At 33.1% G+C, this 27,732-nt stretch overlaps 4 protein-coding genes and 2 non-coding genes across 7 annotated transcripts; all 6 read left to right on the top strand.

Moving 5' to 3' along the window:
* The first annotated feature begins 3,058 nt into the window (after positions 1-3,058).
* Positions 3,059-6,302, top strand: LOC143567554 (cytochrome P450 716B1-like). The gene is made up of 4 exons (XM_077053948.1): positions 3,059-3,580; positions 4,502-4,949; positions 5,114-5,301; positions 5,395-6,302. The coding sequence occupies exons 1-4, from the start codon at positions 3,062-3,064 to the stop codon at positions 5,719-5,721; spliced, it is 1,482 nt and encodes a 493-aa protein (XP_076910063.1). The 5' UTR covers positions 3,059-3,061; the 3' UTR covers positions 5,722-6,302.
* LOC143567545 (soluble starch synthase 1, chloroplastic/amyloplastic-like) lies at positions 6,298-9,650 on the top strand. Its single transcript, XM_077053940.1, has 12 exons — positions 6,298-6,315; positions 7,272-7,337; positions 7,419-7,543; positions 7,625-7,706; positions 7,766-7,939; positions 8,016-8,097; positions 8,154-8,160; positions 8,244-8,334; positions 8,387-8,446; positions 8,536-8,673; positions 8,797-8,895; positions 9,603-9,650. The coding sequence occupies exons 1-12, from the start codon at positions 6,298-6,300 to the stop codon at positions 9,648-9,650; spliced, it is 990 nt and encodes a 329-aa protein (XP_076910055.1).
* LOC143567559 (small nucleolar RNA snoR27) lies at positions 9,091-9,183 on the top strand. The gene has a single exon (XR_013141434.1). It is a non-coding gene; the product is annotated as a small nucleolar RNA snoR27 (small nucleolar RNA).
* LOC143567560 (small nucleolar RNA snoR27) lies at positions 9,219-9,278 on the top strand. Its single transcript, XR_013141435.1, has one exon. It is a non-coding gene; the product is annotated as a small nucleolar RNA snoR27 (small nucleolar RNA).
* A 610-nt stretch (positions 9,651-10,260) lies between the features above and the next one.
* LOC143567553 (beta-amyrin 28-monooxygenase-like) lies at positions 10,261-12,043 on the top strand. Of its 2 annotated transcripts, XM_077053946.1 has the most exons (4): positions 10,261-10,772; positions 10,852-11,299; positions 11,376-11,563; positions 11,649-12,043. In XM_077053946.1, the coding sequence occupies exons 2-4, from the start codon at positions 10,957-10,959 to the stop codon at positions 11,949-11,951; spliced, it is 834 nt and encodes a 277-aa protein (XP_076910061.1). In that variant the 5' UTR covers positions 10,261-10,772; positions 10,852-10,956; the 3' UTR covers positions 11,952-12,043. The 2 variants fall into 2 exon arrangements, with proteins under 2 accessions (XP_076910061.1, XP_076910062.1); XM_077053947.1 differs by having other exon boundaries at positions 10,261-11,299.
* A 10,535-nt stretch (positions 12,044-22,578) lies between these two features.
* On the top strand, positions 22,579-24,478 carry LOC143567544 (cytochrome P450 716B1-like). Its single transcript, XM_077053939.1, has 4 exons — positions 22,579-23,079; positions 23,278-23,722; positions 23,887-24,074; positions 24,170-24,478. Exons 1-4 carry the CDS (start codon positions 22,582-22,584, stop codon positions 24,476-24,478), a joined length of 1,440 nt encoding a protein of 479 aa, XP_076910054.1. The 5' UTR covers positions 22,579-22,581.
* The last annotated feature ends 3,254 nt before the right edge of the window (positions 24,479-27,732 follow it).

The following is a 27,732-nucleotide window of genomic DNA, read 5'->3' as shown; positions in this document are numbered from 1 at the left end:
GAAACAAATAATATAAAACAACACCCGTAATACGGGGGATAAAAACTAGTATATATATATATATATAGATTGATATATGTATGTCAACTTGTATATATGTAGATCAATATGTATGTAAAATGCTCGTTTTGACTCGAAACTTGCATGTAGATCGATATATTTGTGTAAAATGAACTTGTATATATGTATATTGATATTTATGAAAAATTCACGTATTGCTCATTTGACCGGAAACTTGTAGTTTATCCCGAAACTTGTAAATTTGTAGATCAATATGTATGTGAAATGTCCGTTTTAATTGTCCCGAAACTTGCATGTCGATCAATATGTATGCATCTTTAACTTATAACATGTACTTTATTATATTTTAGGAACAAATTAAGGTGTTCTTTAAAGACCCCAATTTTATCAATCAACTCATCTTGTTCAATAATTCGCAAAAGGGGAAAGTAGTAGGGAAGAAGATGAGGATGAAGACGATGTCGGCAAGCTTGAAGATGAAGAGGAGTTTAGTGTTTATGATGGCAATAGTTGTTTATGTCTAGGATTCTCTAACTAACACATTATGCTATAATTTTACGTTAATATTTATGTATACTTCGGACTAAAAATCGGACTACCCAGGTATTTAGAAATCAGCATAATCAAAAACTTATACTATGACCGAAAACTGCAGTTTTAAAAATCAGCAGAACCAGATTCATGTTAAATAGGTAGTTTTAGCGGCGACACATGTATTAGCGATGACAACTTTTAGCGGCAACATGTAGTATTAGCGACAAATTATGTCGCCACTAAATTCCCTCTATTAGTGGCGACAACAGGTTTTAGGGATGAGTTTTTTTAGCGGCAACATAATGAATTAGTGGCAGAAAAAATGGGTATCAGCGGCGAGAAACTAGCGGCGACTTTTTTATTTTTAGCGACGACTTTTTGTCGCTACCAAAGCTCAAATTTCTTGTAGTGACATGACAACATAAGACGGATGATGTAGCATAAGCTACAATTGTGGAGGCAGTTGTAAAAAAGGAAGTTTGACACTACATCCCTACAATAGACCTCTCTAAAACTATATGGTATATATCAGTACACAACCTCTACTGGTCTGACATGATAGCCACATGACATCCCTCACGCGAGGGGTCTCCTTGAAACCCCCCCCCCCCCCCCTCCCTCCTCTAAAATGGTCATTCATATTCAACTTTTTCCTCTCATTTGATATTAACCAATCAAATTTTTTTCTTTTCTTTTTTTTCTTTTTATTATTAAATAATAGATTGGTGGAGAATGATGTATTTCTTTGGTTGAATGGTGATATTGAATGACAGGGTGAAAATTGATGTGACGAGTGGAAGAATGGTGTTGAGGGGTGTATACCTTTTAGCCTAATTGTCCTCTCCACCTAGAGCCTTTTTGAAGAAAATAATAAAAAAAGGAGTGGAATAAATTAAACATTATATAAACCACAAATCTAACCATATGAAAGGTTCGCTTATTTATAATTATGTTAACCATTTAACTATTTAGTGTTTAAATAATATAGTATTTCTTTATGTAAATTTTATTTTATATTTATGCTATGTACTATTCTATTATTGTGTTAACAATTTAACTATTTAGTGTTTAAGTATATTTATGAAAACTATGTGATAATATGACAATTTGTGGTGGTTTATCGTTGTTGGAGAAAATATGAGGTTTTTTTAAAAAGTTTTAGAATCTGACGGACATTGATATAACAGTTTATGAAAATTTATTGCTGTGAATGCTATTCTCTTTAGGTCCAACCATTTACAGTCATTTCAAAATAACACTTAACCCAAAGGGGCCTAAAACCTTTTACTTAGTGCAAATGACCCAAACTTTAGTGTTTAATTGGGAAAATTTGCCAGGCCTATAAGTTACTGATCATTTGTTCCAACTTGTCCACCCATTCCAAGTTGAACTGGACGTTGATGACACAAGAAAATTAAAGCATGAGTCGATTTGTTCATTGTCTCATATGGTCCAATTACCGGTTGGTCTGGTTTTTCAAAATATGAGTAGAGGTCACGATAATGACACAAGAAAATTTAAGCATGCATGAGAACGACATCATGACATGTATATTTCTTAGCATGCTAGTTGTTCAACTTGTTAATTTTGGCCATTAAACAAGACTATCTTCAATGCAGTTATTGATATAACGATGTGTATGTAATATATATATATATTTTAAGCATATCAGAAAACGACATCCTAACATATATATGATTGCCTTGGTTGTCAGCAGTTGAACTTGTTTTGGGCAATTGGGCATTAAAACAAGATTATCTTATGTAATTTTTAACAAATATTTATTATCAAACTCGTCATTCAAAAGATGCTCTTTTTAACTTAATTGATTACTACACTGTCAATGTAATAAATCTCTTTAAAATTATAATCGATCCAGTAGTTAATTAACAACGAAAGACTATGATTTAACTTTTGGTTGATTATTTAAAATGTTTAATTGTGAGATGATTAACACACATTTAATTAATAGTCAAGTGTCTCCTTATTATAATCAGTATTATCTAATGTAGGTCCAAAACTAACCACGAAAGGATTTTGCACTTGATAAACAGTCGAGACGGGTGTGGTAAATCAAACGACTGAACATAAATAATATAAAGATAAGATATAAATGAACGATCCCGTTCTCAGTTAAAATGATGAAATATATTAATCGAACCGATCAACCCAACGTGAGCTCCCACTGGGTGAATGATTTACAACAAAGAAAACACATACATACAATAATACATAAAGCCCCTACTTATATCCTAACACTATCCCTTCTAGAAGCCTTATCCCATCGAAGCTAAACGCACATCTCGAAGTTCTCGTTTTGTGTTAGGTTTTCTCGTCGGCTTTAATTATTAACTTGACCATAAAATGTATAACGGGGTTCGTAATTTGATATCGCAACTCATAACTTTTTGGCATTACATCTAAATTTTCCATAAACGGACAACCAAACAACAGTAAAGCAACAAGAGTGTGTACTATTTATACAATTATATCTCTCATTACTAGCATGCACTGTTTTCTAGCCATGGAATTCATGGTATATGTGAGTTTATTGTTATTGTTGATTTTGGTTCCCATCATTTTCCTTATCCATCCTAAGAAGTACAACGGTCAACTGCCTCCGGGTTCGTTGGGACTACCGGTGATAGGGCAAAGCATTGGCCTCTTAAACGCCATGAAAGCCGACATGGTCGAAAACTGGATTCAAGAACGAATAGCAAACTACGGTCCTGTTTGGAAAGCAAGTCTTTTTGGATACCCGACGGTTGTTTTGCATGGCCCAACCGCAAATAAGTTGATATACACTTGCGATGGGAACCTACTCACCAACACACAACCACCATCACTTAGCAGAATCTTTGGTCCCAAAAATATAATGGAGTTGTCCGGAAATGATCACAAACGCGCCAGAGAGGCTATCGTTTCGTTTCTCAAGGTTGATGTGTTGAAGGAATATGTTGCCAAAGTAGATGAAGAAACCCAACACCATCTTCAAACGCATTGGCATGGGAAACATGAGGTCCAGGTAAATTGGTAAATAGTCATATATTGTTTATACAATTTTGAGCCTCAATTTGACCCTTAGACCACCATTTATGGGCTAACTACGTGACATCAAGGGCTAACTAGGTCATCTTCAATGCACCAATCAATTTTCTTCCTTTTCTTTTTGTTGGTTTATTCTTTTAGATAATTTCTAGTTCCTCCACATTGCATTGGTAATGGTCGGTTAGTTAATGGCTTCATGCCTACAGGGCGTTGACATAACGTTTTAACTTGGGACTGGTTTCTAGTTAGCCAACAACATATAATCTTAGATGGTGAAAATACATACTTTTTATACCAGCAACCACGTCTCCTCCATATCAGCGTCAGATCACATCTTTCCATTTCATCACACCTTAAAACTATAGAAATACATTCACCAAGTCATTTCACAATAAACCAGTTTTCAACTAATAAAAATTGCAGTCCGACCTGGGAATAAATTCTTTAAAATGTTAAAAAAAACCAAAAAGATGAATGCCGATGTAGATTCTCGTGTATTGGGTACGTCTTCAGATGCATTAGAGCATTGGCCAGTGCTATTTCTTCTTCCTCGGACTTTGTTCTTCATTTTTTACGGGCGCTAGAGATAGCTTGTTGTTATCAAAGGAGTAGAATCCACTGCTTGATCTAAGTATTTTGAAGAGAAACAAGAAGAAATTTATAAAAGTTAAGAGTGAAAAAAAATAGTACGCGATGTGATGTGAGTAGTCATAAGGTCGAAGTTAAAAAATAAATTAAAAGGCATATAACCGTTTGATTTGATTTTTGAATTTCCTTATTAAAAAAAATAAAAGGTATCCCATCCTGATCCATATCCATCCTATGACCATTCCAACCACCCTTGTTAAGCGTGCTACGCTATTTGTAATAATATTGTCTTGGTTACTAAATGTTGTAGGTGCAACCCTTGATAAGGATCTTGACCTTCAATGTAATTTGTTCGCTTGTTTTTGGGATTGAAAGAGGACCCCAAAGAGAGAAACTGCTACCACTTTTCCATGATATGGTGAAAGGTGTGTTATCAATTCCAATCAACTTGCCTTTCACGAGATACAATCAGGCGATCATAGCAAGAAAGAAACTTGTACCGATGCTTATACAACTTATACATGAGAAAAGTGAGGCACTTAAGGAACAAAATCAACAAGGTAATCCTCATAAAGATCTAATCACTTTGTTTCTTAGCATCCGTGATGATGATGGCTCAACAATAATGTCCGAAGAGGAAATCATCGACAACATCATCGCTGTGATGTTTGCAGGATACGGCACAACATCCGTCCTTCTTACCTTATTAATTAGGCTTTTGGCTAACAACAAATCTATCTACTCTAGCATAGTTCAAGGTCACATAATCTTTCCCTTTATTATGTTGTAATCAATTTCAAAAGGCATATATAAGTGTCTGAACTAAAGTCTTATGCATGTGTTAGCCTAAAAGGTTTGAATGCCAGCATACACAGATTTATACTTTGTCCATCAAATTGAGTTCATATATTTGAAATCCCAGAACATCAAGAAGTTTTTAATAATAAGGCATCAGAAGAAGCTTTAACATGGGAAGATCTCACCAAGATGAAGTACACCTGGAGGGTAGCAACAGAGATAATGCGGATAAACCCTCCGGTGGCTTTGACCTTCCGACGATCTAAACAAGATATTGAGTATGGAGGATTCATAATTCCAAAAGGATGGCAAGTATGTACATAACTGATTAATCAATAAAGAGTTAAAAGACAAAAGATGATATAAAACAATCAATTACAACTAATTTATATGTTGTGCTTTCAGGTGTTGATATCTATGTCCATGACACACATGGATGATGGCATTTTCCCAAATCCAGCCAGGTTCGACCCTACTCGTTTTGAACAACTTGGACCATCGCCACCACCTTTTAGTTACATTCCATTTGGAGGTGGGCCGAGGATGTGTCCTGGTATCGAGCTTGCAAAAATGGAAACTTTAGTCATGATACATTGTTTGGTAACAACATTCAATTGGGAACTACTTAAGAAAGACGAAACCTTCAAGAGAGTTCCATTACCAGAATTTGATCAAGGGTTGTTAGTTCGGGTCAAGCTCCTAAAAGAAACTATGGTGTCATGTGAAGCATGAATGTTGGGAAAATTTAATGGAAGAAGAATTCAAATAGTTGAAGATTTGTTTTAGGATAGGAATTAAGCCGGCCAACTCATGTTTTTTTTTTGCTTTGATCAAACCATCATTTATGTAAATTAAGTAGGTGAATCCAAAGACGGACGGCGATACTAATTGTCCGACACATGACAAGTTTTAAGCAAATGAAAACGACACAATAACATATATGCTTTGGTTGTTAGTAGTTGAACCTGTTTTGGACATCAAACAAGATTATCTTATGTAACAATTTATTAATAAATCATCACCAATGATGCTCTTTATTTTCTTAGTTGCATACCAAAATACACTTGTAAATATCTGTAGTCTTTTACCGATAGATTTTGTTGACATAATGATTTGTCGACGATTACCTACGGATCCCAAGAAAGCACAGAAAGAAAAACGAACATTTCACTTTGTGTTTCGTTGTGCACTTGCCGAACCTATACAATGAAGTCCCAATATTTTATGATTTTTTGTCAGAAAATATGTAACGGATCACGAAATTAAACAAAAATAATTTAAACTGTCGTATAAAAACTTCATTGACCCATGAATATCTGGACGTATGTAATGAAAATAAAATAGATACGAGAAAATTAAATACATGAAAAGTAGATAGTATACAACTATACTTAAGAAGGTAGATACTATAGATGACAGATTTTGTGTATATATAAAAATAATAATAATTAATTAACGACCAATTTAATAATCCGAATGAACATTACCATATACATATAATTATAATTTAATTGAATATTCACCTGAATTTTTTAGTGACTTTGAATATAATATATAAAAACTTAAAAAAATAATAGTTTTATGAAAAATATACACCACTAGAAAAAAGGGCTTTAATGACATGCGCATAATGACACGCGTCGATTTATGACGCGCAATTATGCGAGTCATTAAAAATATGTCATTAATTTTGTAAAATTGAAGATTTATGACCCTCGTTTTTGTGTGTCGTTAAAAATGTCATAAATTGAAAAAAAAAGTTTGCATGTCATCATATTTCAGTCAAAATTAAAAACTTAACCTCCCGCCAATATATGTGTGTCAAAAAAACCTTTGACTAGTTTGACTTATATATAATAATAATAATAAAATTAATAGTACTGCAGAGTGCAGACCACAAACCCTTAACATACGCATACGCACGTTCGCAGACGCATCACCGTCCACCACCACCACGAACCAACGCCAGCCACCATCACGAACCAACGCCAGCCACCACCACGAACGCCGTCCATCACCCCGAAAGCCGGTCACCACCACGACCTTCTGCCTGGTTTTTTGAAGAATTGAAGCAAAAGTTTGAGTTTATTGAAGGATTTTATCTTCTTTGAGGTAGATTTCTTCAATTTTACCTTATTCTATCATTAATTGGCTAGGGTTTAATAAAAGAGTGTTAAGTTATTTCTGAAGCATAATTTTTTTTGTTTTATAAATGTTGAATTCTAAAGCATAATTGACAGTTCATATGAATTTTCCTGTTAATCTTATTATGGTGTTTTCAGGTATTTGTGGACCACCGTCATGGAAACCCATACGGTGATGCTTATGGTGAATTTGAAGATAACCAGGTACTAATTAAGAAAATTGTACTTTACTAATCATATGTTTTTCAATAAAAAAAAATTAACATTATTACGTTTTTGGAGCAGTTTTGTTTCACCTTACTTTGTCACGCAGCATGTGAAGCTCCTCTAGTTCTTCCTTTAGGAGGGTATACATATGGTGAAAAATGTTTGTTTCTTGCCAATGATTGGCATGCTGGTCTTGTCCTAGTGTATGTCCTTAATTCTTCAAAAAATGTGTGTTTTTTGCTCATTTTGTAATATCCGAGTCTAACATATGTATTATGCTCTAGACTATTAGCAGCAAAGTATTGCCTGTATGGATTTTACAAAGATGCCAGGAGTATTGTTGTGATACATAATCTTGCACACCAGGTATACAAATTAAATAAAATGTACATTTAGCATGATGCATTAATACTATTACTTTGTAGGGAGTTGAGCCAGCATCGACTTATAGGAATTTTGGATTGCCACCCGAGTGGTACGGAGCTTTGGGGTGGATATTTCCTACATGGGCAAGAACACATGCTCTTGACACTGGTGAAGCTGTTAATATTCCAAAAGGTGCAACTGTCACTGCTGACCGGATACTGACAGTTAGCGAGGTAATAAAAAAAGACAAAACTTCCCTCTAAGATATAAACATTTAGGATTGCTTATGTGTTTAATTGTCGTGATCAGGGCTATTCTCGGGAAATTACAACCCCAGAAGGTGGAGATGTTCTAGACGAGCTTCTCAGTAGTCGAAAGACTGTTGTTAATGGTATGTATTTTGCAGTCCATATATTATATTAACTTGTTTATATTAACATAATATAGTTCACTGGTAGTTATCATGATGCTTTAGATTGGTGTTATCACTATTTTTATTTATCATTTTACAAGTAGTCTAGTTATATGGCAATGCAGGATCACAAATGGCATTGATGTAACAGAATGGAATCCATCTCGGGATGAGCATATCCCGTCTCATTACTCTCTCGATGACCTTTCAGGGAAGGTTGTTATCTTTTCTTTCTACTGTGAAATTTATTGGGAGGTTGGACTACCAGAAAGGTATTGACATAATATTCTCGGTTGCTCCTGATTTGCTGCAAGATGATGTTCAATTTGTAAGTAAATTAACTCAAATTGTAGCACTTGTTTAGGAATTGGATCAAACACTCGACCTTCATATGAATAAAGATTAAAATATATTCAGATAATGCTTGGATCTGGAGAAAAACAATATGAAGATTGGACGAGAGCCACTGAAGCAGCGTTTAAAGATAAGTTTCGTGGATGGGTCGGGTTCAATGTTCCCATATCTCAACTGCAAGGTGAGAACTTAATATGTTTGGTATTTTTGACAGCATGTTGTAAGCCTAAATTCTGAAATTTGACTAAGTCTCATATTTTTGTTTTATAAATCACTACAAACTTTAATTATGTCTTAATAATTATATTGTTTGTAATTTTGTAGTGTCCGACTCAGCCGGGAAGTACCGAGTGTGGTTATTACGTCTTAAATTTCATGAAGGAGATCGTTTATGAAGGACTTCAAATCCTCGTTGATAACAATGTAAGTGAAATTTATTTATTTTATTATTTTTCTATTTTATTGTGGCCTTTAAGCTTAAGTATACAGCCTCTTGTTTCCTAAGCTCAAATCATTCATATTCATCTTCTGCTTAACATCCATATCATGTCGTTTTCACAAATTCTATCATTATTTTTAGTTTTTTTTTGAAAATTTTTACTTAATTTCAATATAAATTGTGGATCGATGATGTATATGAAGAAACTGCGTTATCTAGCTGTAAATTCCTTTACAGGAACTGATGATAAAATAGTCTTCCTAAGATCCGATTTTAAATCCACATATAATTTCTATTCTAATCGTTTGGTGAATCGATGATGGTTTATATATTACTGCGTTATCTATCTGTAAAATATATATACATCGAAAGTGCTTCTTTTTTTTTCACATTGATGCAAATACAAATAAAAGAATTATTTGTTGTAATTAGATGAAGTCTTTTTTAGTATTTGCTACAAGTGTATTAAATTCGTAGGTATCATGACTTTTTACCTAACGTATTTTTTTTTTAATTTTCAACTTAGGTTGGGGGAGGCAAACACAAATACACGGAGAGAAATTTCGATTCGGTTCGAGAAGATTGGTCGGCGTATACAACACAGTTTATATTTCGTTAGTGATATGTATTATACTAAATATTAACCGATACTTTTGTTAACTTAGGAATTATATGTAATCTTTTGATGTAGGATGCTTATTTTGGAAATGCAATGCATAGTTTTGTTACTATATTTTAAATTATTAATTTAAATATTATTAATTATGCAAAAAAAATAAAATTAAAAGTTATAGGATGACATGCATACATGAGTGTCGTTAATTGCTGTCGTAAACACTAGTATTGAAAGCGTGTCATAAATGCATGTCAAAAACGTGTGTCATAAATGCGTGTCATTAAATATGACACACAGAAAGCATGTCATACCCAATTTATGGCAAGGCTTCTGACACACATTTGCGTGTCATAAGGGTCCTTTAATGACACGCAATGCGTGTCATTGAAGACCTTTTTTCTAGTAGTGATAAGAATAGATCTAAGTCATTGGATCTATGATCTAGTAGTTGAGATTAGTAGGTTCAAAAAACTGTATATTTTTCTATTTACATGTTATAGTGTCTACTTAGATGGTGTGCTTTATTTTAAAACATTATCACACCTCTGTGCAAAACAATTGTTTTTTATTTAAACTATCCTCTAATATATAAAATTAATCTCTTAAATAATGTTTTTACAAATTAAATATTGGTGATGAAAACGGCTTCTTGAATGATGCCACCTATAAAATGACAACCGGTGAACCAACCAACATGTATAAAGCAAGAGAAGTCCGCCATAAAATACACCCTTGTGTTTTCTTGCCATGGACTTCATGATTTTCATAATTTTATTATTATTGTTGATTTTGGTTCCCACAATTTTCCTTTTCCAAGATAAGAAGTATAACAATCAACTACCACCTGGTTCGTTGGGGCTGCCTGTGATAGGGCAAAGCCTTAGTCTTTTAAAGGCCTTGAAAACCGACAAGGTTGATAAATGGCTTCAAGAACGAATAACAAACTATGGTGCTGTTTGGAAAGCAAGTCTATTTGGATAGCCAACCGTTGTTTTGCATGGTCCAACCGCAAATAAGTTCTTTTACACTTGTGATGGGAACCTACTCAATAGTCAACCACCGTCAATCAGTAGGATCTTGGGTTCCAAAAATATATTTGAGTTGTCCGGAAATGATCACAAACGAGTAAGAGCTGCACTAGGTGCGTTTCTTAGGATTGAAGTGTTGAAGCAACATGTTGCGAAAGTAGATGAAGAAGTCCGACACCACCTTCTAACCTATTGGCATGGGAAAAATGAGGTCCAGGTAAACAATCAAACTTGTACATATATATAAGTGTGTTACAGTACTAGAATTATTAGCATTCTAAATTATAACCATGTAGGTGCAACCCTTGGTCAAGACCTTAACCTTCAACATAATTTGCTCGCTTCTTTTTGGGATTGAAAGAGGACCGCAAAGAGAGAAATTGCTACCACTTTTCCAGGATATGATTGAAGGTATTTTATCGGTCCCAATCAATTTGCCTTTCAGTAAATACAATCGTGCGGTCGTGGCAAGGAAGAAACTTGTGCCGATGCTTATTGACCTTTTACGCAAGAAAAAAGAGGCACTTAAAGAACAAAGTCAACAACGTGGTCCTTATAAAGATCTAATCACTTCATTGCTTAGCATTCGTAGTGATGATAGCTCAACAACGATGTCTGAAGAGGAGATCATCGACAACATCATCGTAGTGATGGTTGCAGGATTTGACACAACCTCCATCCTTCTTACATTCTTCGCTAGGCTTTTAGCTAACAATAAATCTATCTACTCTACTATAGTTCAAGGTAACACAATATTCCTCTATGTTGTAATCAATTGCAAAAACATATATTAAGATGTATGCACAAGCCTCAATTACAGAACAACAAGAAATTTCAAGTAACAAAGCACCGAAAGAAGATTTAACATGGGAAGACCTCTCGAAGATGAAGTACACATGGAGAGTAGCGTATGAGATATTGAGGATAAACCCTCCTGTGACTTTGAGCTTCCGACGAGCTAAACAAGATATTGAGTATGGAGGATTCATAATTCCAAAAGGATGGCAGGTATGGACCAAAACTAATTAATCGACAAAATACCGCATATATATAAAACAATCACTTATATTGATTTTATATGATGTGTTTTTAGGTGTTGATATCTATGCCCATGACACACATGGATGATAGAATTTTCCAAAATCCAACCATGTTCGACCCAACTCGTTTTGAAAAGAACACGCCATCACCGCCACCATTTAGTTACGTGCCATTTGGAGGTGGCCCAAGGATGTGTCCTGGTATGGAGTTTGCAAAAATGGAAACTTTGGTCATGATCCATCGTTTGGTGACAACATTCACTTGGGAGCTATTTAAGAAAGATGAATCCTTTAAGAGAGTTCCAATGCCAGAATTTGATCAAGGGTTGTTAGTTCAACTCAAGCCCCTAAAGTAAACCATGGTGTCTTGTCACGCGTGTATGCTGTGATAATTAACCTAGTTCCTTTGTTTTTGTTTTAGCTCAATGTATAAACAAATTATGAGAAACACGTTTATTTAAATTTACACTATTAAAGCAAAACAATGTATTCACATATGTTCACATAGGTTTTCAAGTCATTCGGTTTACATCTATAGAATTTCCACATATTTAACAAATTAATTTAAATCTACACACCTTCTATTTTATATGACGATTAATAGACAACATTATATTTTGCAAAGTTGATGAAACTGTAGATTAAATCTTGCAAACCTAACGAAACTGGTAACTCCTTCCAATAGCCTCATGTGGAACTCAGAATCCCTTATGGTGAAAAAGGTCATTAGAAATTTTTATTTTTTTCAAATTATTAAATCTTAATAATTTTTTTCTTTATTTTGTTCATTTCTTTTTGTAACATGATGTATTTTGCAAAACTATACCAAGTAATAAAAAAAATTCAGTCACAAAATATTTTGTTCACTAATATTGCGAGTAATAACACGGTTTAATTTGTTGGTTGAATTTTTAAGTGGTCAATAGTCAAATTTGATCAATAATTTTTAAAACTTTCCACTAATTTTGTCAACCATTATAAATTTCTAATTTATCTTAATTTTATTAACTAATTCTCTTCGTTGTTAATTTGAATTAAATAAAAAGATTTGAAATCATTTAAAAAAATTATCTGTAAATACAAACCACATCCTTGCTTTTATCTTCATCTGAGATCACTCTACAATATGGTTTTGTGGATTTTTCTAATTTAGCCAGTGTTTCTTCTTTTGATCTTATATTTCTCATATGTTTTCTTAGATGTTCATACAATAGTTATCAATAACTAGATAGCATCTGCCGCGGTTGCGGCGTCAGCGCAATTTCGCGAATTTGGTCGATATAATTTAATTTCGTAATGACAACAACACTAAGTCCAAAAAATATTTCTATGAGCACCTAAAACAATATCTTCACACTTACAACTTATTATCAATGTGTCACAAATAAGCTTTGTATCAGTTAGCTTTGTTACAATACTGACACTAAACCCAACAATTAAATTAGTAAAAGGGTGTTTATTCGGTCGGTAAAACCAAGCGTTGCGCGGCGAGTCAACGCGAATTCCCTTGGTTTTAGCTATGTTTATTACGATACAACTAAAAAAAACTTGTATAGCTTATGATACAACAAAAAATATTTAAAACGACGTTTATACGGTCGTAAAACTCAAGCGTTGCGGCTGCGAGCCGATGCGGATTTTTTCTATTTAATAACGTTCGTTGCTGTACCGAAACTATAAAAACAAAAAAATTATATTATATACTATAGATAAATATCAAGTTGTCGGTGCCACAAAATTCAGTGTAGCCAAGCTTCACTATTTATCTATACAATGTAGCAAACCAGTCGCGTTGCGGCGACGGGGCGCAAATTCATGTTGGTGTCATTTAAGTTTGTTACAACACCAAGACTAAATAAAAATTAAGCTTGTAAAGACCCAAAAGAGTATCGAAACACATACAACTTCTAATCAAAGTGACAAGAATTTGGTTGCCATCGATTAAGTTTGTGCCCATATATGCTTAAACCCTAAAAGTAAATTACTAGACATCCAAAATAGTATTGAAACTCGTATAGCCTATGATACGAAAATTACATATTTAAAAAGATGCTTATTCGGTCAGTAAAAGACGGACATTGCAGTGGCGAGTGAATGTGAATTCGAGCGGCATCGGCTACGTTTGTTATGGTAACAGAACTAAACCCAAAAACTAATTTCATCAAGTTAACATATTTAAGAAAGCACGGGCGTTGCGTCGGCGAGTTGACGCGAATTCGCTCGGTATCAGTTAAGTTCATTATAAGTATGGAACTAAACCTAAAAACTATTATCATATTTTGTTTATTAAAAAAACCGTACTTTTATACATAAATAGATAATAAAAACACATAGAATAACTAAAAGAACTTGTAGCCAAGGAACTTGATTAAGAAAAAAAAACAAATTGATAACAAGGTGATTCAAACTCATACAAATAACTCTTTTAAAGAGTTACCAAGAACAGTTTAAGCCATCAGACCAAACTATCAATTTTATTTTATAATGTAATTAATTATAAGTCAAACAATTGGTGCTAAAAAGAATTATTGTGCCACTGATAAATTGGTATTTATCTAATATATATAATTAAAGTATTTGATTGTTTGTTGGTACTTCACTTGCAATCCTTACAAAATCCCAAATTGGATCTATAGTTTCTTTCTTGTCTTTTGTTTGTATATTTTCATATTCTTAAAATGGTTGTTGTAACCTAATTTGTTATTTAAACATGATCTGACTTATATTTATTAGACAATTAGGATTATATGTTTTAAGCTTGCAGTAGGTGATGTTCTGTTTGATCCTCACAATAATAACTATAATCATGTGTTATTTATTCAGGTCTCAGGTCTTAGGATGATGAGAGGTTGAGGAGGTGAAAACAACAGCTACTTGGAGTTGTTAATCGAGTTGAAGGTATATGTTATTTTTATCAGAATTTCACATAATAGTATAATTCACTGGCTTACTTTACAACCCATGAATGCTTGGCCAGACTACATCTTTTGTCAACATAATTATTTATTTTAAGTAATATTATAACAAATTTCAAATGATATAACACCATAACTAATTTGAATTTTCAAGTTTCACCTAGTTGACTTTATACATTAATCCATATATTTTTAAACATTTTATATTATATATGTATATGGAAACAACTAATCAAGGTTAAATATATTCGATATTAGTTTGAGGCTTATGTATTACATGGGTAATTGATGAAAATTTTAAACTTCAACTCTTGAAAGTGAAATACAGTCAATAAATTGGCCATATATTGTTAATACAATCACAATTTTCATTAAAATTACGAAAATTACATAACAAAGATTACACAAATACGTTACAAATAAGTAAAAACTTCCTTCTACACTATATATGTGATTATATTAGCAAGTATACATTGTTTATCAAAAATCAAAATCTTTAGTTCATGTCTGCTTTTAGCTCTCAATAAGGTAACATATAGGTCTACTTATAACTCTTGATATAGCCACATATAGTTGTACGTATAACAAAAAGGTTCTTCAAGTACGTACCAACTCTAGGTAAATGATAATATATCCATGAAACTAATAAAAAAAATATTCATATACATAAAATATCATACATATATTTTAATCAATTAATATGATGTCATTTGAGAACATATGCTCATGTTTATCCAAAAAAAACATGATTATCCCAAAAACATATTATGTGAACTTTGATGATATAATTATTTTTAAAAATCTTTAGAATTTGAAATTGATTGATCATGATAAGTTTGCTGTCAATAATATTCTGTGTATGATAAATTTTTAATTGATTTTATAATTTACAATTAACATAACCACAATCTTTGTATTTGTATAAAAATAAATTAATAAGTTAATATAATATTGATATTATGTAGATAACCGATGAAAACGATATTCTAGGTTTCAATATACTAAATGAATTTTGGAAAACGAAAATAGTGAATGGGATTGAAATAATTTTTTGGTTTAAAATTTTGAATGCTTTTAATTTAATAATTTATCTTATAAGACATATTAAATTAAATATATTTAAATGTATAAATCAAGTCATAAAATATATGTTTTCAAAGCATTTTGGTCTGAGTTATGAAAAAAAATATTAAAAACTATATATCGATCTTCTTATTGCTAAACCATTTATACTACATAAAAAAGTCATATAAATAAATTACATATAGTTCATTTAATAATTCGTAATACATATAGATTATAATTATAATATTCAACTTCAATTACTTAGTGCTAAACACCAAGATATATATATATATATATATATATATATATATATATATCACAGGTATTCTCCATGATTGCAATATTTATACAAAATGTTTGTAGAAAATTAAGAAAATACATATTTTTCAATTCAAATACATATGAGAAAATTTTAAATTCAAATTGAAACAAATCTTATATAAAAAATTATGCATCGCTGCTCGAATCCCAGCTTAAAAACAATTTGTAGTTTACCATATAAATTCAAATTCTTCGACAATGATGCACCCTTAGTTTTTTTTTTTTTTTTGCAATTCTTTGTGACTTTAAAATTTTATTCTAACATGCCCGCAACTTCAGTTTTGATATTTCGTTATTTCACAATTAATGTTAATGAATGAATTGGTTAAAATTTACATTAATAAACATAAACTTGAGTCTATATATTGAAATGTTTTAAAATATAAAGACCATATATTGAAATTGGTTGTAAAAAAGGTGAGGAGAGCTATGAGATTGATAAGTGGCAATAATGGTACTCTTTTATTAGAATAGATAGGTTTTAAAGTGTTTGAATTTTATTGCTTTAATCTCGGATATTCAACCCTTTTCGAACCTGTAAATCGTATCTCTATATTTTATAAATATGACATTTGCATTTAATTAAATTTATAATATATATATATATATATGACGCTATATATGACATTTTAAATATTTCATATGTGTGTATGACATGTAATATCCTAGTATTATTAACAAAAGGGTAAAGTTAAAATACAAAGAACAATAAAAATGAGAAAGATGAGAATGAATCTAACTCATTGATATTTACTTGAATGGTAGAGATAAACTTAAGAGAAAAATTGATGGAAAGAGTATAAAGGTAATAACACACTTTTGTTGGCTTTCTCTATCCACATGTAAGACACATGTCAGCCCCGTAATCATTTTAAATGCCCATAACTTTTTCATACAACACTCTATTTAAAAAAAATTTACCATAATAACAAACGTTTTTTTGTCTTCAATATGAGTATCATATTATTATATAAAAATTAAACAAAAAATAGTGGGTTTTTATATATTGTGTTATTGGTTGTTCATTATGTTTTTAATTGAGTTTTTCTATGCATTATGTTATAAATTTTGGTTATTGTGTATTTCAGTTGGTACTCATATTAAAGATAACAATTAAAACAAAGATTATATTATTGTGTATTTTTCATATCATTATGTTTTAGTCATTATGTAATACGTTCATTGTCTTTTGTTCGAGATTGACATGTAGCATTCACTTAACTTGAGGAAAATAGTATTACATTAATTGTGTATTAAGTTCATGTCATTGTTTAATATGTAATTTCCATTGTATTTTATGTTTTAGGTCATTGTGTTATATGTATTCACCATTGTGTTTTACGTTTCAGGTTATTGCGTTATATGTATTCACCATTTTGGTTTACGTTTATGGTTATTGTGCAATATATATATTCACCATTGTTTTTATGTTTTTATATAATTTTTTGTTATTTTATCATTATATTTACATGTTATTATTACACAACGATGTTATTAATATTAGAAAAACACAATGATGGTTTGAACTTTGAAACACACAATGACATAAAAAACATAGTGACAAGAAAAGACACAATTACATAAAAAAAACACAATGACGTAAATTTCGTTTTAATTTTTATATAACAAATTCATACTCATATTAAAGATAAAAAAACGCTAGTTATTATGGTGATTTTTTAAAAAAAAAATATCATATGAAAATGTTATAGACGAATAATTAAGTATATAAAATGTTTTAGAGTCAACGTGTTATCCAGCCTGTGTTACTTAAGTATTTTATAAGTTGTTTAATTGGTAACGAGGATTAGATGATTGAAGATGGAGGATATATACAAAGATGTAAATTAATGTTCTCAAAGTTAAACACTTTTGTATCTTTAACGGGTGTTTGAAACCCGAATTTTGAATATAATATCATATTATAAAATTAAAGACTTCCGCTTCACATATACTCTAATATATTTACAAAATATGTACCAATGTTAGTCATAAGCCTAGGCCCATGTAACCGGCATGACACTCATCGTTTGCAAATATTTTGTGAGCCTCGTATTCTGCGAGGCATGACAGGCGCATGACGATCCTGGCTATACGACAACAAGGGGTCGCCTGCGGTGACGTTGATCTATGGGAGCAAAGAGGAAAGGAGACAAGTTCATGTTTCTTTTGGCCTCTGCAATTCTCATCTGTTGAAAGCTCATCAGTCTGACCAAAATCTAGAACCTAATCTGTCTATTCAACCATTAAAAGCTCTTCTGGCCAAAACCTAGAATTTAATCCATCTATAAGGCTATGTGTATGGGAGAGGCTACAAATGGGGGCGAATTGTGACACGTGGCGCCCAGTTAGCATGGGGTGAGAATTTGTTTTTGGGGTGTAATGGTGTAGGGGCTACAAATTGGGCCCACAATATCTTTTTTTATTATTTTCTTTTTATAATTAAACTAATCAAATAAAAACCAATTTCTTCAAATAATTAAATAAAAATACATTAAAATTAAAAAGAAATACAAAAAAAATACATAACTAAAATATAAAAAAACATATAGCTCGGTTGGCGTACATGTTTAGGTTCGGGTCGGGAAATTGAAACGGATAGCTCGGTTGGTTTAGGTACATCGGGTTCCATTGTAAGTTCACGTTCGGTTGATTTTGCGAACCATGGTGTTGATCGAAAGGAGGGAATGGGTGGTTCGGTTGGTTCGGGTTGTTTCTAGGATTCATTTTGCATATACATATATACACACATACACAACATATATACATATACATATACATATACATATATCACACACAACATATACATATATATCACACACACAACATATATACATATACATACATATATATACACACACAACATGTAATAAAATAATAATATTTCTTCTTCTTCCACGACGATAAAAACACCCCGCCCCCTGCCCTTTTTCGCCCACTTATCACCGGGGGGGGGGGGGGGGCGGTGTTCGCGCACATTCTCTCCCCAATTCGCCCAAACCCGAGCCCCACTACACATGGCCTAATTTCCTTAACAAGCTTTTTAATGGACCAGACCATTTAATCTAATAAATATTATTTAACTAAATAAATAGCTATTATTTATTTCTTATTTAATTAGCATTAATTAATTAAATAACTTGTTGGTCATAAACACTAACTAAATAACTTTTATTTAATATTATACTATATGATTGCTCGCGTGGTGTGGCGATATGTTTAAACACAAACCATGATAATCATATAACAATTATGGGTGTTCATGGCTCGTTTGAAACTTTGAAATCGTTTAAACTTTATATGTTGAATGGATTTGACTTTTGTATTATTCGGTATTAGATATGTTTTATTATATATATTAGATATAGTTAAAATATAATTGGATAAAGTCTTATGTAATAAGAGTAAACATGGTTATACAACTTTAAATTAGCTCCATTCTGGTATGATATTTTGAAATCTTTGTTCTTGTAATTATTTTGTCTCCTAGAACTTCCATTAAGGTTTACCCTTTATGTGGTTAAGATTATCATTGTTCCTATTATGATCCTCTTACGTAACTTGTTTTGTTGGTAGTTAGTTAGAGTTGAATGTATAGCTATATTAATAATTCTTGTTTTAACCTCAAGCTATTATCAAAGCTCAAAACTGTGAAATCAGACTCCTCTAGTTACTAATGGTTATGCTCACAAGCTTAATTTAAAAACCGTTAAATTTGGGTCGTGAATACCTCTGCATAACATCTTAATTATTTTAATTAAAAAAAAGTTATAGCAATACCATACTCATATTAAAGAAATAAAATGCTCGTTTTTATAGTGTAATTTTTTAAGAAAAATATTAGCATGTGTGAAAAAGTTATAGCCGTTTAAAATAGGGATTCAAGTTGATTCCGCCATTTCTCCATAGGGACGCAAATTGTACCTAACTCCAATTTTAATTATTTAAAATGGGTGAAATATGGATTGGGATGAAAAATGACTACTTTTGCGCTTGAAGGACAGACTAGGCTGAATAAGTGTGAAAAATCAGCAAATAAAGCATGTAAGTGGTGAAGAATAAAGAGCGAATCAAAGGACCAAGCTATATCTAGATGCGATAGTTATGTCACTAAATTGATAAGATTATATATAACTAGTAGTGTTCCCTGCGGTTGCGCAGGAAACTCGGCAATGAACGCAAGCATTAAAACATCAATATACAAACACATCGTGAGGACTATCACTTCGACAAAAAAGAGTTTATCTATATTAAAAGAACTTTGTTCTCGGTATACAAACACATCGAACCGCTATTACTTCGACACAAAAGTTTTTTTTATTTAAATATTAAAAGAACTTGATAGGTATTGGTTCGGCTCATTAAGATACCAAGGCGATATCAACACTCGTTATATAGCTTACAATACAAAAAAGATACTCTATTGTGTATACAATTCCATTTTAATAAACCTTATACACTTTAATGCAGATAAAGTCCGTTTTAAGGATATGGCGTGGATGTGTTAGCGGACAAATTAAAACAATAAAAGTTATAGTGGTTAATATGCAAAGTAAACAAATTTTGAAAAAGATTAAGAAACAAATTAAAAACATTAAAACTATGGGGGCTAAAGTGCACACTATAGAAATTTCTTGTAACAATCGATGTTGTTTACTTTTCTTTCAACTAAAATTACAAAATTACCCTTGTTACTAAAGCTAAATTACAAAAAGTTCATGTTACTGTAGCTTTAGGTTTCTAATTATATATAGTATAATGTGTTTCCATGTTCTGTTATCTGCCTAGCTATATGACACACATGGATGATAACATTTCCAAAATCCTACCATGTTCGACCCAACTCGTTTTGAGAAAAACACACCATCACCACCACCTTTTAGTTACGTGGCATTTAGAGGTGGGACGAGGATGTGTCCTGGACTCCTGGTATGAAGCTAGCAAAAATAGAAACTTTGGTCATGCATGATTCATCGTCTAGTGACAAGATTCACTCGGGAGCTACTTAATTAAGAAAGATGAATCCTTCAAGAGGGTCCCAATGCCAGAATTTGATCAAGGTTGCAAATTCGGGTCAAGCCCCTAAAAGAAACATTGGTGTCGTATGAAGCTTGAAGGGTGGTTTGACACTAAGCACTTCATGTTATTAAATCTAGAAACTGCTGCAATGATTCTAATATACCATTTCCGATATGACTGTAAAGATAACACTACACACGTCCCATTAAAAGTGTCATGGTTTGAATTATTATTTTTTTGCTTACCAAATGACAATAATGCCCTTTGGAATTGGGTCCATCAATATTGTTTATTAGTGTTAGTTGTGTGTGTTTAAGGATAAACTTGAAAATTGGCTAATACATTTTGAAAGTAGACATTTGTAATGAGATAAATAAAAAAGAAAATATGGACACTTTTAGTGGGACAAAAAGTGTTATAATAATAACAATAAAATACATTTTTTTTTGCTTTTTTTATCCTTGGACAAAAGTCACAAAACAGAAAGTTGTGATACTCACTTGGATCGATTGTAGGTTTTGTAGTTTGCAACTGCATCAAGAAATATGGAGAAGCTGGCTGAATCCAAAATCTACACATTGTAAGTGTGCGGGCTTTAAAAAACACAGTTTTGAATTTTTTCATTGTGGTTTGCCTATGAGTTTGGCATAGTTTCTCTAATTTCAAGAAAAAATAAATTGACTTGGCTAGAACTCATGTATCATACGGGTTCAATAAAGCATAACTTTAGAAAAACGATTACTCTAGAAATATAAACTCTATAAATAGAGAAGATCTAAAGCCCGAAACAAAAGTTAATTATTTAAATAAATAAATCTTTAAACCTTACGTCCCATTTTTAATATGATAATACAAAGATCGAATAGCCCGATATATGTGTTGTTCGCTCTTATTATTCAATCTACACAGAATATTTGCAAAACTTTGAAACCAAAAAGAGACAAGTAAGGCTAAAATATGATGCAAGACAAAGTTTAAGCATCAGAAAACGACATCATAACATATATGCATGGATGTTAGTAAATGACGAATTATGATTTTTTTTTCGAACGGTGACTTTTATAGTGGATGTTAATCAGCCACAGCTCTCAGGCGAGAGCCCCAACCGCCCCACTCGGGCCAAGACTACGTTGTCTTAACCGAAACCACGCCTGGCATCCGAGTTTGGCTAGGCATTCCACGAGAAAATTTCGAGCCCCCTGCCACTTGACAGGAGTTGTCCGCCCACAAGAGCAGGCTCTCTGGGAAGGGACACTCTAATAGAAAACTCGTGTCGCCATCAAGATTCGAACCTGAGAGGCCAATGGCATCAAGCTCATTTAACAATTAGCAGCAAAAAAAATGATTAAATTTTGGGATAATTAGACCGTTATATATGCATTTGCACTAAAATGTTAATATATACTAATTATTGAATGATTAATACAACTTGTAATTATTCCCTTGTTGACATCGAACTCTAAATATTTTAAAATTTCTATAAAAAAATTAGATGGACAATAAACAAATTTAAAATATAGTTAGATAATAATACAGATTCGTGTTCCGGAAAATTTGATGAAAAATGGATCTCTTCCGGTGATGCCATTTACATAAAATGATAATTAGCTTGTGTATATATACATTGAATTCTGATCTTATATTACCTTGTGTTTTATTTCTAGTCATGGTTTTTATGACTCTATTAATATTTTTATTGTTGATTTTGGTTCCCACTTTTTTCCTTTTACAGCAAAAGAAGTATAGCGATCGACTACCCCCTGGTGCGTTGGGGCTGCCGGTGATAGGACAAAGCCTCGGCCTTTTAAAGGCCTTGAAGACCGATAGGGTCAATAAATGGTTTCAAGAACGAATAACATGTCACGGCCCTGTTTGGAAAGCAAGTCTTTTTGGATACCCGACGGTTGTTTTGCATGGCCCAACCGCAAATAAGTTCATATACACTTGTGATGGGAACCTACTCACCAACACTCAACCACCGTCGATCAGTAGGATCTTGGGTTCCAAAAATATAATCGAGTTGTCTGGCAATGATCACAAACGAGTAAGAGCGGCCCTGGTTTCGTTTCTTAAGCTTGAAGTGTTGAAACAATATGTTGCAAAAGTAGACGAAGAAGTTCGACACCACCTTGTAATGCATTGGCATGGTAAACATGAGGTCCAGGTAACAATAATCTATCCTTCTCATAATTAGCATTTGAAATTTAATACAATATTCAACTGTTATGTGAATTGTGAAGTATTGATTAGAACACTTGTTAAACTCAAATTTGGCTTTAATAAATTTATAATATAATTACTTATATACACACACACACATTGCATCAGATTTTATCATTTACTTATTCTCTAAAATGACCAGGTGCAACCCTTGATCAAGATCTTAACCTTCAACGTAATTTGCTCGCTTCTTTTCGGGATTGAAAGAGGACCCAAAAGAGAGAAAATGCTACCACTTTTTCAAGATATGATTGAAGGTGTGTTGTCGATTCCAATAAGTTTTCCTTTCACCAAATACAATCGAGCGATCATTGCAAGGAAGAAGCTTGTGTCGATGCTTATACATCTTATACGCGAGAAAAGAGAGGCCCTTAAACAAAATCAAAAAAGTGACCCTCATAAAGATCTAATCACTTCCTTGCTTAGCAATCGTGATGACGACAACTCAACAATGATGTCTGAAGAGGAGATCGTTGACAACATCATCGTTGTGATGATTGCTGGATATGATACAACTTCCGTCCTTCTTACATTCTTGGTTAGGCTTTTGGCTAACAATAAATCTATTTACTCTACTATAGTTCAAGGTAACATATGTTTGCCCTCATTTTGTTACAAGCATTGCAAAATCACATGCCAAAATATATCCATTGATCATGTCATATATAGTCCGGGCCTATGCTTATACATACATAATGTTTATGTACATATAAGCCGTCTATCAAACTAAGACATATATTTGAGATTGCAGAACAAGAAGAAATTGTTGGTAATAAAGCATCCGAATACTCTTTAACATGGGAAGACCTCACCAAGATGAAGTACACATGGAGAGTAGCAACCGAGATGATGCGGATAAACCCTCCTGTGACTTTGAGCTTTCGACGAGCTAGACAAGATATTGAGTATGGAGGATTCATAATTCCAAAAGGGTGGCAAGTATGATATAACTGATTAATCAATTAGGACTGAGGACACAAAACATCATTACACAATTAATCACTTATAAATGATTTCATATTATGTTTTTCCAGGTGTTGTTATCAGCCTCCATGACACATATGGATGATAGCATTTTCGAAAATCCAGCCATGTTCGACCCAACTCGTTTTGAGACACAGGCCCCACCACCACCTTTTAGTTACGTGGCGTTTGGAGCTGGGCCTAGGATGTGTCCTGGCATTGAGCTCACAAAAATGGAAACTTCAGTCATGATGCATCGTCTGGTGACCGGATTCACTTGGGAGCTAATTAAGAAAGATGAATCTTTTAAGAGGGTTCCTATGCCAGAGTTTGATCAAGGTTTGTTGGTTCGGGTCAAGCCCCTAAATGATTTAACTTAGCGATGGGATTCACCTATTTTTCCTTATGGATTTACATATGAAGTTCATGTGGTGCTATATATACTTTCTTTAGCCAAGAACTAGTCCACATGGTAGGTTTACCTATGGAACTATTAAAGATTATGATGATTTATTTAAGATAATCAAATGACAACTTGGATATGAGTATTGTTTTTACCCTTATTTGCACGAGGCTGTATAAAATATTGTGTGCAATAATCAAGAAACGCTCTGGCTTTGTTAATAAAAGGTCTCATGTTAACCCCTTATTTGCATGGGGTAAAAATGTAGAGTAAAATATGGAGGAGTGACTATGTTTTAACTATTAATTGTGTTTAGACAAATTAAATCTATGAATTACAAATAAAGTAATGCGAAAAGAAAGATACGTGTTTCATTTGAACAAAAAAAGAGCTCATCGGGTGGCACCGCACCCTTGACTCGTGTCATATGTGGGTTTGGAACTATATTAAGACATAATATTATGCACTCCACACGACCACACCCCTAACCCAACTTATATATCAAAACATAGTAGTTAAGTCTTCATTTTTTATTAAATTTCAATTATATTGTATGATTTATATATCAAAACATAGAAACTACCCCCTACGACATTAAATCTACCTTGATAGTAACAAGTTGCCAAAAATAGTAACTTGTTGTGTCAACATTAAGATTGAAAACAAGTGAAAGTTGAGGGTTTGAAGTCGTGGCTGTGAGAAAGAGCAAGGAAGTGGGTTCCGAACCGGTTCCGGGTTTTAAAATGAGACCGGGTAGAAAATGAGACCGGTTCCAGTTAGGAACCGGGTCGGTTCCGGACCCGAACCGATGGCCTGAAATGTCAACTAAGTGGAACCGGGTAGGGTAGGAACCGGGACCGGGTTTTACGTAAAAACCGATTCCGCCTGTTTTTTTTTTAAATTCAAATAATAGAGCCGTTAGAAACCGGTTCCAACGGCTATATAGCCGTTTTTGACCGTTGGAACCGGTTTTTTTACTATATAAAGCTTACCAACTTACTATAAATAGCAAGGTGTTGTGTGTTGTTAGTTAAACCACTTTCAAAACTATAAAACACACTCTAAATCACAATTAAGGTTAAACCGACAAAAAATGGCAACTAACGACGACGTTGTTATGGTGATCGAAAGAATACGACGCCCCGATGTTTGGGTTCATTACGATTTGTGTGTCATGCCGACTCACAAGAGATGGCTCGGTGCAAGTACTGCTCGAAATTTCTGAAAGCGAGGTCGAACTCCACCTTACGAAAGCATACGAATAAGTATTGTCGTGAGAAAAAATGTTTGGATGCCAAGAAAAAGGAAGCGGGAGATTCGTCCGGCTCTACAACTCAAGCATCTACCGCCGGTAACAACGCTTAATCGTTGTAGAACGCCGGATTAAAACGACGGACGTTGTTTTTTAGTTTAAGTTGTTATGTTTAGTATCGTTATGTTTTAATAATGTTTGTAATAGTTATTGTTTAAATAAATAAAATGTTCGTCGTTATTAAAAAAGTAACAAAAAATTAATTATGACTAATAAGAAATAAACATTTACTAGTAATAAACAAAACAAAAGTAGTTATTAAACAAATCAAAACTAAATATTAGTTGAACTTTGATCATGTTACAAATGATTTTACTAAAATAAATAAAAATTACAACTCTTCTTCGTCTTCACCCTCGTCTTCTTCACCACCCGAATTATCGGAAGAAAGCCCGTCCCCCGCCTCCTCATCATGAATAGGACGCTCTATTGGTATTTGAGCATATGACAAGTTGAGTTCCAACGGGTTGGAACGTCCCAATTCGGCCCCAAATACTTCCTTTCAACCGACTTGCAATAGTTCTTATATTCAAGATGTCTTCTTTTACCACTTTTGAAAACATCTTGTAACATAAGTCAAAAGAATTTTAAATCTTCACAAATGTTTTCATTGTCGAGACTAGGGCTGGCAATTGGGTACCTGCTTAAGACACGATAAGACCTGTTAATCAAAAGAGTGCGGTATGTGATTTTTTTATTTTCTTAAATAATGAAAATTAGTAGGCTAGACTCCACCATTTCCCCTTATTGGTACATAAAACTTAAAACTGTCTTATAGTCATGACATATAAAGTAGTTAAACGATTCGTATTCAAGTTTGATATTTGTGTTAGCGCGTCGCTCCTTACCTGTTACACCTGTTAAGACACGATTGCCAGCCCTAGTCGAGACCTTTTTGGACAACCAAGTTGATGATATGTGCAACACATCGAACATGAAAAAAATTCCCGTAACAAGGTGGTGAATATTTAATAATAAATTTTCCGGCCGCCTTAGTATTGTTTGATGCGTTGTCAACCGAAATCGAAAATATTTTATTTTTCAAGTTGTAAGTCGTTATAACTTCATCAACCAATTCAAACAATTTTTCGGCGGTATGTGAGAACGGGAAGTTATCAAAAGCGATGGTGCGTTTCATCATTTGCCATGTCACCGGATCAACCCAATGAGCGGCGACACATATGTATGATTCGGGTAACCCGTGTGGTGCCAACCAAACATCGGTAGTTAAATTAACCATCGCTTGTAAAGAATGAAAAAACTCGATTAACTCTTTTTTAGCACACTCCCACAACTTGATACAATGATGTCTTAAGGTAGTACGACTTACATGTGTGTATCGCGGTTGTAGAGTTTCTCGAATCAACGACGTCAAATCCAGGTCGTCAAAGTGGTTAAACGGCAAACCTCGTTGAATAACGAAATTTGCCATTCTATCTTGAACTTGATTCGTGTTGTAACGAAATAGTGTACCATCTTTACCCAAGTCAACTTGATCGGTTGCGCCAATGCCTTTCAAGGCCTTGCAATATGGCTTCTCGATGTGTTTTCTCAAAGTCGAGTTGGAATCGTGCTTTAATTGTGTTCCACATAGTTTGCAACGAGCCTTTTGATCACCTTCGATATTGACAACCAAATCCCAATTCTTCCATACGTCTTGCTTGCGGTTATGGTCGACGACCGCAAGAACTTGTGGGTCATCTATAGCACGAACCGGTTCAATAAAAACGCTTTTCTTAGCCTTGTTGTTAGTTTTTTTTGGTTGGTGCCATAGTATTATTGAGTCGGATGGTCGGGTTTGCTAAACGAGAAGTATTTTAGTTTGTTTTTGAGTTTGGTGGTGAAACAAGGGGTGGAAAACAATTTATATAGAGGTTTCGGGCATCAAAAACCGGTTCCAATGACTCATGTGTATTTTA

The sequence above is a fragment of the Bidens hawaiensis genome, unplaced genomic scaffold (assembly GCF_021521415.1).
Source record: "Bidens hawaiensis isolate Kalapana, Puna unplaced genomic scaffold, B.hawaiensis_p1.1 tig00023426_1, whole genome shotgun sequence".
In the NCBI taxonomy this organism is placed as follows: Eukaryota; Viridiplantae; Streptophyta; class Magnoliopsida; order Asterales; family Asteraceae; genus Bidens; species Bidens hawaiensis.
This window is presented reverse-complemented; position numbering and strand designations above follow the sequence as displayed.